Source organism: Cololabis saira, chromosome 1 (genome assembly GCF_033807715.1).
Source record: "Cololabis saira isolate AMF1-May2022 chromosome 1, fColSai1.1, whole genome shotgun sequence".
NCBI lineage: Eukaryota > Metazoa > Chordata > Actinopteri > Beloniformes > Belonidae > Cololabis > Cololabis saira.
In genome coordinates this window covers 29,129,719-29,143,018 of record NC_084587.1, presented here as the reverse complement: position 1 = coordinate 29,143,018, position 13,300 = coordinate 29,129,719, and the positions used below count along the sequence as shown (strand labels likewise).

Below are 13,300 nucleotides of genomic sequence, written 5' to 3'. Positions count from 1 at the left end.
GAAGATGATAGATCTCAATGGAATAGATCCGTGTTTCACAAAGAATCTCAGTCAAATTGCATTTCTGGTGTATTTGGTCACCGTCAATGGTCAGCTGACAAGCTAAAAACATTCAGGGATCAAGATGGTTCAGGTGTTCAGACCTCCGCTTCTCAGTGCTGTAACGGAATCTGCCAACTCTTGTTTTATACCCGTAGATAACCCCATGCAGTGTAAAAAGTCCTTTAATTCTCTTCTTAAAACCATGGTGATGAGGTGCGACTGCAAACCTGTAAACTCCTTATGCCGTAGACTCGCACAACGTTTTTTGGTTCTCAGGTTGCCCGTATTCAGACAACAGTTGAATCTTCTTAATGTATTTTACATTTTCTCAGACTGCTGCAGGTTTTCTAGACAAAACTACTGGTCGTTTCCCTCTGGCACCTGCCGTTTTGGTCTCCCCAGAGGTCTCCCCGGAGTTCTTGATGGTGGCTTGGGCTTTTTGTCATGAATCAGCTGATGATGTTGTCTTAAAGCCTGAGCGTAACGGAAACCTTTACCACATTTCCCACACGTATACGGTTTCTCCCCGGTATGAATTCGCAAGTGTTCTCTGAGAATTCCTGCTCTGGAGTAACTTTTACCACAAATTGAGCACAAGTGCGGACGCTCTCCTGTGTGGGTCTTGAGGTGAAGTTTCAGGTAATTTTTGAGTAAAAAGGATTTCCCACACTGATCACAGTGAAAGTTCTTTTTCCCCGTGTGGATTGCCTCGTGTTTTTGGAGTTGCTGTGCAGTGCAGAAAATCTTTCCACACACCGAACAACGGTAGGGTGTATCTTCTGAATGAAGCCGCTGATGATTTTTAAGAGAATATACCTGCGCGTACGTCTTGCCACAGACAAGACATTCAAACGGCTTCTTGTGAGTCTTTCGGTGCTCGTCTAGTTGCTGTTTCTCGGGGAAGTCCATCCCACACTCTCCACAAATATGTGCTGTTACAGGAGGTTCTTCAACCTTTTTCTTCTCTTCCACTAACGTCCACTTGTGCAGCTCTCCTGTTGGAAAAACGGATGATATTTATCGTTAAGACATCTCCGCATTTCGATTTTAAAGCTTTGCAACATTAAGACAAATAATCACTCATCTTTAATTTAAAAATGTCCTCAGTTTGCAGAGGAATTGTATTTCCCTTTCATACCAGGAAAACTGCCTTTGAGTAAATCAGATCAAATGGACAATTGTGGTGTTTTTAACAGTTAGCATTTATTTTGCAATCCGCCATATATTTTGAGATGACTCGTGCAGTCGACTGGCTGACTCTTAGAGCAGTTTTTTGTTTATAAAACATTTTTATTTGTTGGTTTTCCGTTTAATTGTACCCAGTTTTATCTACCCTGTCTCAGGACATTGTACATGCTTTTTTTTCAACTTCTTTTTCTTTAAAACGCCATCTTTCTTTTCTTTTTTTTTTTTAACAAAACACAATTTCCCTGTCACACCCTTTTATCTGCTTCCACTGCAACTCCTTGACGAACCTTTTTTTTTTTCACCACTTAGGAATATACTTCTTTCAAATTACAATAAAGAAACATTTATTGCAAAATAAATCACAAAGACCTTGCGTTCCCCTTACCTTTATGGGTCTTCATGTGCGTTTTGAGATTTCCATCTTGGGTGAATCCTCTTCCACATATAAAACATTTGAAAGGTCTTTCTCCCAAATGAATCACAAGATGACGTTTCAGAGCAGTGTTACTGCGTAACTCTCTTCCACAGGTATGACAGATGTATGTCTTCTTTGGTCGCTCTTGATGAAAGGAAGAGATGACACACATAAAGAGATGGGGAGGGGGGGTTATCCACTGTTTCAGGGGAAGGATTCCTCCCACCTCTTGTTGAGATCTGCAAATTCCTCAACACCTGCGAATGCTCCTCTAAATAGACCTTTGATTAAATTTGTAAGTACAGCCATTTAAAATAAAAGTATGAATATTAAAAAGAGTAACCACTTCTGATAACAATAATTTTTAGACAATTCAAGGCGTCTAGAAAATTCAAAAACTACCATAAGTAAAAGAGGACATGAAGTTAAGCATCCAGGGAAATTAACAGGGTCTAGTTTAAAAAGAGCTTTAGTTATGTGCAGTATGTAAACTGCACAATAACAATCCACAGTGTGCAATGGACACCTGGCGGTACAGAACTTGAAGAAAAAATTAAAATGTTACGGACTAATCTACCGCAGACATTGTAATGCCATCCACTACACTAAACTTCATAATTTGACAAATCTTTACTAAAGAATTATAAGAAATAATTAACTTTTTCTGTTTGAGTAGTGGAGTACAACCTAAAGAAGAAGAATCATAATCAAAATCAGTCTTGAGATCAATATTAATATTAATTACTCCACACAGATCTATCATCTATCACCAACAACAGATTCACACAAACCATTTTAAATATCCAGAGGAAGTTATGTATGTGTAATTACCAGTGCTGCTGCTCTCAGTCAGGTTTTTGTCTGCCTCTGCCGGCTGCTCCGCTGCCTCTGCAGCATCATGTGTAGTGTTCTCTTTGCTGGTGGACTGAGCTTGATTCAGGCATTTATTAGTTTTATAGGCACCATCAAACCTTAAAGCAAATAATAAAAAAATCAAATGAGAAAAAAAAATCAATTTTCATGAAAAACAAAAACCTGTTTTGATAACTTACTGAATAAAAAACGGGGGCTCATAGTCTTCATCATCACTGTCCTCGTAGCAGCTGTTCTCCTCTGATGCCTCCTCAGGAACATCTACTGACATCTCAGCTGGTGAACCCGTCTCATTATCTGAATGTTCAGTACTGCATAGAATATAAAAAAGTAAAAACAGGGACAAGACGTGCTGCTGGACATGTGCATAATGCTCATAGTATTCATGCATATGACTTACTCAGAGTCTGTATTTTCAGTCGAATTATCCTGAGGGTACAGCACTTGAAGAAAAAATTAAAATGTTACTGACTAATCTACCGCAGATATTGTAACCCTGCGTTCACACTGAAAGCGTCACGGGCGTCCCAAAGTGTGATTTATGGTGAAATAGGAAACTGAAGAAGTGTACGCTATATGAGTAGGCTGTTCCCACTGTTCCCTCCACTTCTGCAGCGCAGCCTTAGCCCCGCCCACTGCAGCTTTAGCCCCGCCCACTGCAGCTTTAGCCCCGCCCACTGCAGGCGTCGACAGTACATGCCGCTTTCAGTGTGAACGCACCAAACAGCGAGATGCTGGCGTCGGGAAATTTTTGACGCTTTCAGTGTCAACGCAGGGTAATGCAATCCACTACACTAAACTTCATAATTTGTCAAATCTTTACTAAAGAATTATAAAAATTTTAATTAACTTTTTCTGTTTGAGTAGTGGAGTACAACCTAAAGAAGAAGAATCATAATCAAAATCAGTCTTGAGATCAATATTAATATTAATTACCCCACACAGATCTATCATCTATCACCAACAACAGATTCACACAAACCATTTTAAATATCCAGAGGAAGTTATGTATGTGTAATTACCAGTGCTGCTGCTCTCAGTCAGGTTGTGAATTTTGTCTGCCTCTGCCGGCTGCTCCGCCGCCTCTGCCGGCTGCTCCGCCGCCTCTGCCGGCTGCTCCGCCGCCTCTGCCGGCTGCTCCGCCGCCTCTGCCGGCTGCTCCGCCTGCTCCGCCGCCGCCTCTGCCGGCTGCTCCGCCTGCTCCGCCTGCTCCGCCTGCTCCGCCGCCGCCTCTGCCGGCTGCTCCGCCGCCGCCTCTGCCGGCTGCTCCGCCTGCTCCGCCGCCGCCTCTGCCGGCTGCTCCGCCTGCTCCGCCGCCGCCTCTGCCGGCTGTTCCGCCTGCTCCGCCGCCGCCTCTGCCGGCTGTTCCGCCTGCTCCGCCGCCGCCTCTGCCGGCTGTTCCGCCTGCTCCGCCGCCACCTCTGCCGGCTGCTCCGCCGCCTCTGCAGCATCATGTGTAGTGTTCTCTTTGCTGGTGGACTGAACTCGATTCAGGCATCTATTGGTTTTATAGGCACCATCAAACCTTAAAGCAAATAATAAAAAAAAATCCAATGAGAAAAAAAAATCAATTTTCATGAAAAACAAAAACCTGTTTGATAACTTACTGAATAAAAAACGGGGGCCCATAGTCTTCATCATCACAGTCATCGTAGCAGCTGTTCTCCTCTGATGCCTCCTCAGGAACATCTACTGACATCTCATCTGGTGAACCCATCTCATCATCTGAATGTTCAGTACTGCATAGAATATAAAAAAGTAAAAACAGGGACAAGACGTGCTGCTGGACATGTGCATAATGCTCATAGTATTCATGCATATGACTTACACAGAGTCTGTATTTTCAGACGAATTATCCTCGTCAATGCCAACAACAATCTCTATTGATGGAACTCTGAAAGTGTCAAAAACAAGAAGCAATGTAATTTTCATATACAAAAATATTCCAGCGTTTTATATTACATGTGAAGTAGGATACCCACGTCCGTTTTATTTAAAGCAGCTCAAAATATTTTTTAGTGTCAAAATACCCCTTTAGTCTGGCTCTCGCAGTCTTTTGTTCCTACTGTCGGCAAAAACAACCCAAAGTAACTTTGGACTTGCATCCCAGTCGTCTCTAGCATCATCTTGATCTAGATTTACAACATGATGTTGCGCATCAGCAAAGATGAAACTTACTCACAGAATTATGGTGGATAGGGTATGGTAGAGGAGTTTAAAAGTCTCAAGAGAGCAATGACAGAAGAGAAAAACAATAAGTAACTGAGCAAGAGACTGAACTTAGGTAATTCTTAGACAACACAGGCTAAAAATAACTTCCAAGCCACAGTGGGACACACACACACACACACGCACACACACACGCACGCACGCGGCAATCTCCTTTATCAAGTCTCCTCCAGTACATCCCAGCGATCCTCACTGGGGTTAAGATCTAAACTCTGATTTCAATATACGAAAATCATGATACATGTTCCCTGAACCACTGTCATAATTCAAGCCCTGTGAATTGGATGTTTTAGATCTCTTAGATCTCCTTGCATCAACACACCTGTCAAATGAATGGTTGTCATCAGCTTGTCATCAAGGTCTGTAGAATTCTGTTAACAACACAGTATCAGGATGTGTGTCCAAAGTGTGTCCAAACATGACACGTACAGACTATAACTGACAGTAAGGTCTGAAGAATAAAGAATAATTGGGGACCCACCCTACATCTATGATGTGTACAAGTAAAGGGCCAGGAGCATTTCTGCAGACACCTCACACAAACTTTTAAGGGTTCCTCCCATCTGGTAGGTAGGCACTACAGGGCACTGTGCAATAAAACCATCTGTTATAGAGAATTTCTTACCTCGAGCTGCCGCTCTGCTGAGCTTTCAAGTGACACACTATTGGATATCAGTACATGTCTTCATGTTTCCAAATATGGGTTCCGTCTTGTATATAGGGTGTTTTAATTGCCTTTGCTTTGATTTTACTTAATAATTTCTTTGTATTTTAGTTTTATTGAACCTTGAAAGAAAATCCTCCGAACAGGTTATTCACACAGGTTTGTTTGCGCAAACCTGTGTGAATAAAGTTGATGCTGATTATGATGCAACAGTAACATTTTAACTTCTGTGTCGTCTTGATTTCTAGGCTGAACCTCTTGCCTCATATCTGCACGAAATTATACAGAATGACAGAAATCAGTCAGTTCTCAAAGGCTAAGGAACCAGTAGGACTTCTGTTGTCTGCATTCTCAATGTGGTCAAAAGCAAAAGTTTTCAAAGTGTGAGAAATGTCTCGTGCGGATGGCTCCAAACAATTTCAATGGAATTTCAATGAAGGAAAGCGAGGAAATATTACAATAGTTATCAAAGGGATGATTAAAATAATTGTCCTTTGGTTGAAGCGCTCTAAGGGATTTTTATTTTTTCCTCAAAGCAGGTAACATATAAATATCTTTGGATAGACTAATGAATCATGCAATGAATGACTACCATCCTGTAGCACTCACAGCTGTCATCACAAAGTGCTTTTAGAAACTGATCCGGACCCACAACATCTCATATCTCCCGCCCAGGTTTGACCTTCACCATTCGCCTACAGAGCTAACAGGTCCACGGAGGACGCCACAGCTCTCCACTCTGCTCTGTCCCATCTGAAGCAGCAGGGGAGCTATGTTCGGCTACTGTTTGTGGACTTCAGCTCCGCGTTTAATACCATCCTACCAGACAGACTGGTGATCAAACTGTCAAGGACTTCCTGTCTGATCGCTCCCAGAGGGTGAGAGTAGACCCCCACATCTCCTCAGCACTCAGTCTCAACACCGGCTCACCTCAGGGCTGAGTCCCCTACTCTACATCCCCTTCACCCATGACTGCGCTCCTGCCCACTCCAGCAACAGTAAAGTTGGCGGATGACACCACTGTGGTAGGGCTCATCTCCGGGGGGGAGGATTCTGCTTACAGGGACGAGGTGGAGCAGCTGGCACTGTGGTGTTCAGAGAACAGCCTGATCACTGCAAAAACTAAGGAGCTGATCATAGACTTCAGACGGAAAAAGACAGTCATTCAGCCTCTGTTCATCAACGGGGTCTGTGTGGAGATTAGGAATGGGCGATATTTTACCGTTCACGATTGACCGTCAAAAAAATTCCCCACGTAAGAATATGTCATCTCGCGGTAAAAACGATAAATTTCCGTTGATGACGTTTTTGTGTAAAGCTGATTTATGGTTCTGCGTTGAACGAACGAACGAACGAACGAACGAACGAACGAACGAACGAACGAACGAACGAACGAACGAACGAACGAAAATTCCCGTTGATACGTGTTTGTGTAACAAACATGGCGGATCTGAGTCATTACAGTTTTGCAGTACAGGTGGCCTCATTTAATTGGTTTTTATCAATTCAATTTAATTGGTGTAGTTTAGTAGCATTTAGTATTCTTTAAGAGCAGTGGGGGCTCCAAAGACTGAGTGTGGTGATAGATTTATAGTTACAAAGGTGGAGTTGAATTGGTATTTTTTTTTTTATCATTATCGGGATAAATGCCAGAAATTATCGTGATACATTTTTTAGTCCATACCGCCCATCCCTAGTGGAGATGGTTTCCAGCTTCCGGTTTCTAGGCGTGGAAATAGAGGACAAACACCACCACCATCATCAAAAAGGCACAGCAGAGACTGTACTTTCTGAGAATTTTCAGAAACCATCATCTAAATCAACAGCTGCTGGTGTCCTTTTATCGCTGCTCCATAGAGAGCATCCTCGCATATTGCATATGAGTGTGGTTCTCCAGCTGCACAGTGGCAAATAAGAGGGCACTCCAGAGGGTCGTCACCACGGCCCAAAAAATAATCTGCTGCACTCTCCCCTGCCATAGAATCGTGCAATACCTGCCAAATGTGAATACTGTATGTTGTCTTCCTGTTTGTGTCCTTTTAGAGATTATTTATTTTTTATAGTTGTTGTTGTTTTAATATATCTATTTTTTAAACCATGCACCTTAAAGAAGATTGCATCCAATTTCGTTGTACCTGTACAAATGACAATAAAGACATTCTATTCGATTCTGAATGCAGTCAGGGCATACAAGATAACAATATGACTTTTTTTTTTGGCTCTTTTGAAGAAAAAACTGTGCTTCAGCAAAGTTTTCCCTTGTGAGAGGACAAGCTGATCGTGATCCAATCAGGAGTGTAGTCATGCTGGTTGAAGTCCTGTCCAATTGTCCATAAAATACAGTTCAGCTATTAAAGCCACTAACTGAATCAATAGGTTTAACCACTAAAGTGAGCACATCGTAAATTAACAAAAGAATCCAAATTAATAAAAGAAAGAAGACCTGCATTACAAGTTAATGTGAAGGGAGTCCATGATACATTTGATATTCAAACTTTAAAATATTCAATACCTGGGCTAATCTGTGTATATCCAGAAACAGGGATCTGGATTTTAATTCTTATTTGATCAGATTTCTGATTACTTGATATTGGCAAATGTAATTTGTTGTGATTCCAATTTCTCAGATCCCAGCAACTTTCTGTAAATGATTGGACGACATCTTTCATCCTGTGAAATACCAGTTACTGGCATATTGTGCAGTAACAGGGTGTGTACATTAAAACATGTTTTATGAAGAGCTAACCTTTTTTTTTTTACCTTTGAATTTAGCTTTTAAAATATACAGATGAATTGGATGCTGCAGTAAACCTTATAATAAATGCACTGTGTGACAGCTAGAACAAATATCCCAGTTCACATAATGTAAACCACTAAACTAGTACACATGAGATACCGCTGCTTAAAATACAGGATTTTGTCCTGTATTTCATTGGTTACTCAAACAAAATTGGATCATTGATTGAGGTTAAAATACCAGCTTTTCTCATTCCATCCCCAGTAACAAGCAAACATAATCCAGGACTGTGCGGTTCTCTAAATTAGATTTGGGAAATAATTGTACAAAAATCATCTTACTACCATAACATACCTTGCATCCAATACCTGGAGAGCTGTCTCCTCCTCCTTTACCTCCTGATCCCCAGCTACTGAGAAGTCATAATCTCTGTACAAAATCATATAATATTGTCAGCATCAACAAAAAATGTTTCTTCATTCATCAAGGATGCAACACAGCACTGTTGATATGTAGAAATAGAAGTCTTGGGTTTGGTAGTTGATGAGAACATGTTTCGATGGACCAAAAAGGCCTGAAGAGTGATAAAAACTGTTGAGAAGATCCTCAATTTGCCCCTATCCTCTCTGCATAGCATCTACCAGAGGAGAATCCATAGATGAGCCTGTCACATGATCAATTACTCCCTTTGATGCACATAAAACAAGCAAGCTAATTATGAAAGATAGATGTTTAAACATGGATATATCCAGTACTTGAGTTGAGGGGGGAAATAAAAACGGTCAAAATCCTCCCTCCTGTAAAACTGCCATCCCCTTTTCCATCCCTTATGTCATTTCATCAATGAATGTGGTTTTACTGCTATTTCAACATTTAGAGTCATCACCAGAAAAGTAACTTATTTGACAATTTTCGAAATTTATCTTCTCATTACAAGCAAAAAAATCTTGTTCCACTGGCAGATTTTTCTACTTATTTTAATTGAAAATCTACTTGAAACAGGTGAAAATTGTTGTTTTTTCCAGTGATGAGTCTTGTTTTAAGTGTAATGAGATTTTTTTTACTAAAATGAGACATTTTAACTAGAAATAAGAATAATATTCTTAAGATTTTAAGTTTTGGCAGTGATCCATTTTACTTATCCTGTGAAGGACAGAATCATATTGATAAGTTCAGAAAACAGTTTTTTTATTTGTGTTTTTTGATGTATTTTATGTAAGCCCAGTGGATATTTAAAGCTTACAGAAGGCTGCATTTAACTGCTGCTATGTCATTCCTGCAGTATTTCTGCAGGTGTTTTGGTCAGTGCTATTATTTGTAATATATTATATTATTTGTAATCAGCACAAATTATCTGTCCCCATATGATAAAATCCACCATCCCCTCTGATTTTTTTTTTTTTTTACAACTCGAGTACTGGATATATCCTACCTAAGCCATGTTCATAGCGGCATCACTCACCGGTCGGACAGAGGCTCCGATTTAATAGCTGAATCAGGTGGGGGAGGGGGTCTCGACGGCGTGGAAGTTGGTGGATCCTTCTCATAGCTACATAAACACAAATATGCTACATCACCACGTTGTAAAACGTCCCTTTCAAAGCCAATATATCAACGTCATTTTATCACAATTATAATGCAGACACTGGCGACTATGGCTGTGCAATATGATCAAAATGTCATATCCTTATAAGCAGAGGTGGGTAGTAACGAATTACATTTACTCCGTTACATTTACTTGAGTACGTTTTGGGAAATGTTGTACTTTTAGGAGTAGTTTTGAATCACTATCCTTTTTACTTGAGTAGATTTGTGAGGAAGAAACTGTTACTCTTACTCCGCTACATTAGGCTACGTTGAGCTGTTACTTTTCCTTTATCCCTTTTATCCACGTACGCGTCAATCTCATGACATCACTGAGTGATTCTTTGGGAAAAATGTTTGTTTTTGCATATTTTGTCACATTTACACACACACACAGAGTTTCTATGAGTTCATGGGCTTGTTCTAGTTCTGCCTGGTTAAAAAAGAAAAGTACAAAGGCTTGAATTTTTGTGCTACTTGTGCTTAATTTATTTTTGTATTTTGTTATTATTTATTAAAGCACTTGAATTTACTTTTTTTAATTCAAGCTATTTTTTATTCATTTTAATTTATTTTATTATTTTATTGATTTAAATTGCCTGAAGATGATTATTTTGTACTTTTATCTGTTTGAATGGTTGTGTTAAAAAAATAAATCAGACGTTACTCAACAGTTACTCAGTACTTGAGTAGTTTTTTCACCAAGTACTTTTTTACTTTTACTCAAGTATTTATTTGGATGACTACTTTTTACTTCTACTTGAGTCATATTATTCTGAAGTAACTGTACTTTTACTTGAGTACAATTTTTGGCTACTCTACCCAGCTCTGGATATATCCTACCTAAGCCATGTTCATAGCGGCATCACTCACCGGTCGGACTCCGATTTAATAGTTGTCTCCAATGTAATAGCTGAACCAGGTGGGGGAGGGGGAGGGGGTCTCCTCGGGGGTCTCGGCGGCGTGGAAGTTGGTGGATCCTTCTCATAGCTACATAAACACAAATATGCTGCATCACCACGTTGTAAAACATCCCGTTCAAAGCCAATATATCAACGTCATTTTATCACAATTATAATGCAGACACTGGCGACTATGGCTGTGCAATATGATCCAAATGTCATATCCTATAAGCAGTACTCGAGTTGAGGGGGGATGAGGGGGGATGGCATCCCCTCTGAAATAAAAACGGTCAAAATCACCCCCCCTTTCCATCCCTTATGTCATTTTATCAATGAATGTGGTTTTACTGCTATTTCAACATTTAGAGTCATCAACAGAAAAATAACTTATTTGACAATTTTCACCTGTTTCAAGTAAATTTTCACTTGAAATAAGTAGAAAAATCTGCCAGTGGGACAAGATTTATCTCCTTATTACAAGCAAAAAAATCTTGTTCCACTGGCAGATTTTTCTACTTATTTCAAGTGAAAATCTACTTGAAACAGGTGAAAATTGTTGTTTTTTCCAGTGATGAGTCTTGTTTTAAATGTAATGAGATTTTTTTTTTACTAAAACGAGACATTTTAACTAGAAATAAGACAAATATTCTTGTTAAGATTTTGCAGTGATCCATTTTACTTATCCGGTGAAGGACAGAGGCATATTGATAAGTTCAGAAAACTGTTTTTTATTGTTGTGTTTTGATGTATTAGATGTAAGCTCAGTGGATATTTAAAGCTTACAGAAGTCTGCATTTAACTGCTGCTATGTCATTCCTGCAGTATTTCTGCAGGTGTTTTGGTCACTGCTATTATTTGTAATATATTATATTATTTGTAATCAGCACAAATTATCTGTCCCCATATGATAAAATCCACCATCCCCCCTGATTTTTTTTTTTTTATCAACTCGAGTAGCCTACTGCCTATAAGCTAGATAAGCAGTACCGACGACATGTGAAGGCTGATTTATGGTTCCGCGTCACACCAACGCAGGCATACGCCGACGGCTCTGCGTCGATTTAACGCGGAACCATAAATCAGCCTTAAAGGAGCCGTGTGTAAGAAATGGCCAAAACTGGTACTGCAGTCACTTTCAAAATACTGTTGAGCGGCGTGTACCCTCCCCCTCCCCCCCTCCGCCTTTCCACACGGCGCCCGTATGGTCGCGAAAATACGGTATTTACATATGAAAGCCAAACATTTAGCTATGAATCTTACATGTCCAGGAGAAAATTAGCAACGCTGGCGTCTGTCTTCAAATTCTTCTCCGCTTTCAGCCGTCTCCATCTATCAAAAGCATCTCCTATACAAATCCTTGTTTTATTTCGGACCATGTCACGACGTACCTCGGATACATAACGAGGTCTTTTGGGTTTTGGAAAGCTAGACATGTTTTCATCCAACACGTTCGTAGCCATGGCTGCTGCTGTTAGAGCCGAGCTGCAACCCGGAACTGAAACAATGCTGACTGTGATTGGGAGATAGGTGGAGGGTGGAGCTTCAGACCAAAACAGGGCTGCAACTGCTCTTTTTAAATATATCCTGGCTTGAGTGCTGTTGTCAGTGACATAAGTATTTGAAATGAACATGATTTTTTAAATGTCTGTTGACATATCGGGGTCATTTTATGATTCGTTTTATTATTGCTCTTACATACAGCTCCTTTAAAGTTACTGGCTTACACCGACACTACTACCGTTACACTTTTCATGAAAATAACAAATCCCCCCCCCCCCCGAAGCTGAACCAATAATGACCTGTCCAGCAGAAAGAGAGCAACCTCTGCATCACTCCTGAAGCCCTTCAGCTCCTTCAGTCCTCTCCACCGCTCAAACGCCGGGCCGATGTTTACCCTGGTTTGTCCTCTCGCTTTATCCAAAGCCTTTTTTACCGCAGCCTTTTCTTCCGCCGGCTTTCTTTCTTTAGCCTTTTTATTAGGGGGAGCCGTTACAAGTAAAGTTAAAGGTGGTGTTTTTCGTTTCTCTGCCATTCTTCAGCAAACATGTGTGAAGTTTTCTGGCTCGCATGGGACAGAGGGGGCGGGGCTTAAAATGGAGGCATCTGATTGGTTCTTCTTCTTCTTCTTCTTCATTTGTGTTTCCGGCAGTTTCGACGCATCCGCAGGCGTATTACTGCCCTCTGGTAGTTTGGGGCTGAATTAGTTCACAAAGGTCGCTTATATTCTTGAATAAACCCCTAAATACTTTCAAAATGTAAAAGATGTTTTGATTTGATTTGTTTTGATTTGTTTATTTGCACAACATAAAAAAAACGGTACAAAAGTTTAAATGAACATAAAAGCATGAAAATATGTGCAGGTGAGAAAGGAAGCCCTAATGTTCACCACCATAACACTAGAGGCAGCTCCACAAATCACTTTCAGCCCAGGGTTAACTCCAAGAAAGGTTCAAATTCAGTACTCGAGTTGTAAAAAAAAAATCAGGGGGGATGGTGGATTTTATCATATGGGGACAGATAATTTGTGCTGATTACAAATAATATAATATATTACAAATAATAGCACTGACCAAAACACCTGCAGAAATACTGCAGGAATGACATAGCAGCAGTTAAATGCAGCCTTCTGTAAGCTTTAAATATCCACTGGGCTTACATCAAATACA

The 13,300-nt window shown here is 40.4% G+C and overlaps 1 protein-coding gene and 1 long non-coding RNA gene across 2 annotated transcripts; both read right to left on the bottom strand.

Annotated features, from left to right (window-relative positions):
- Positions 1-2,367: 2,367 nt before the first annotated feature.
- LOC133442295 (uncharacterized) lies at positions 2,368-3,004 on the bottom strand. Its single transcript, XR_009782538.1, has 3 exons — positions 2,919-3,004; positions 2,698-2,829; positions 2,368-2,616 (listed from the first exon to the last, which is right to left on the bottom strand). It is a non-coding gene; the product is annotated as an uncharacterized LOC133442295 (long non-coding RNA).
- A 486-nt stretch (positions 3,005-3,490) lies between these two features.
- Positions 3,491-12,698, bottom strand: LOC133456956 (fibrous sheath CABYR-binding protein-like). The gene is made up of 8 exons (XM_061736132.1): positions 12,434-12,698; positions 11,895-12,116; positions 10,606-10,722; positions 9,611-9,697; positions 8,503-8,577; positions 4,347-4,412; positions 4,126-4,257; positions 3,491-4,043 (listed from the first exon to the last, which is right to left on the bottom strand). Exons 1-8 carry the CDS (start codon positions 12,664-12,666, stop codon positions 3,491-3,493), a joined length of 1,485 nt encoding a protein of 494 aa, XP_061592116.1. The 5' UTR covers positions 12,667-12,698.
- Positions 12,699-13,300: the final 602 nt, after the last annotated feature.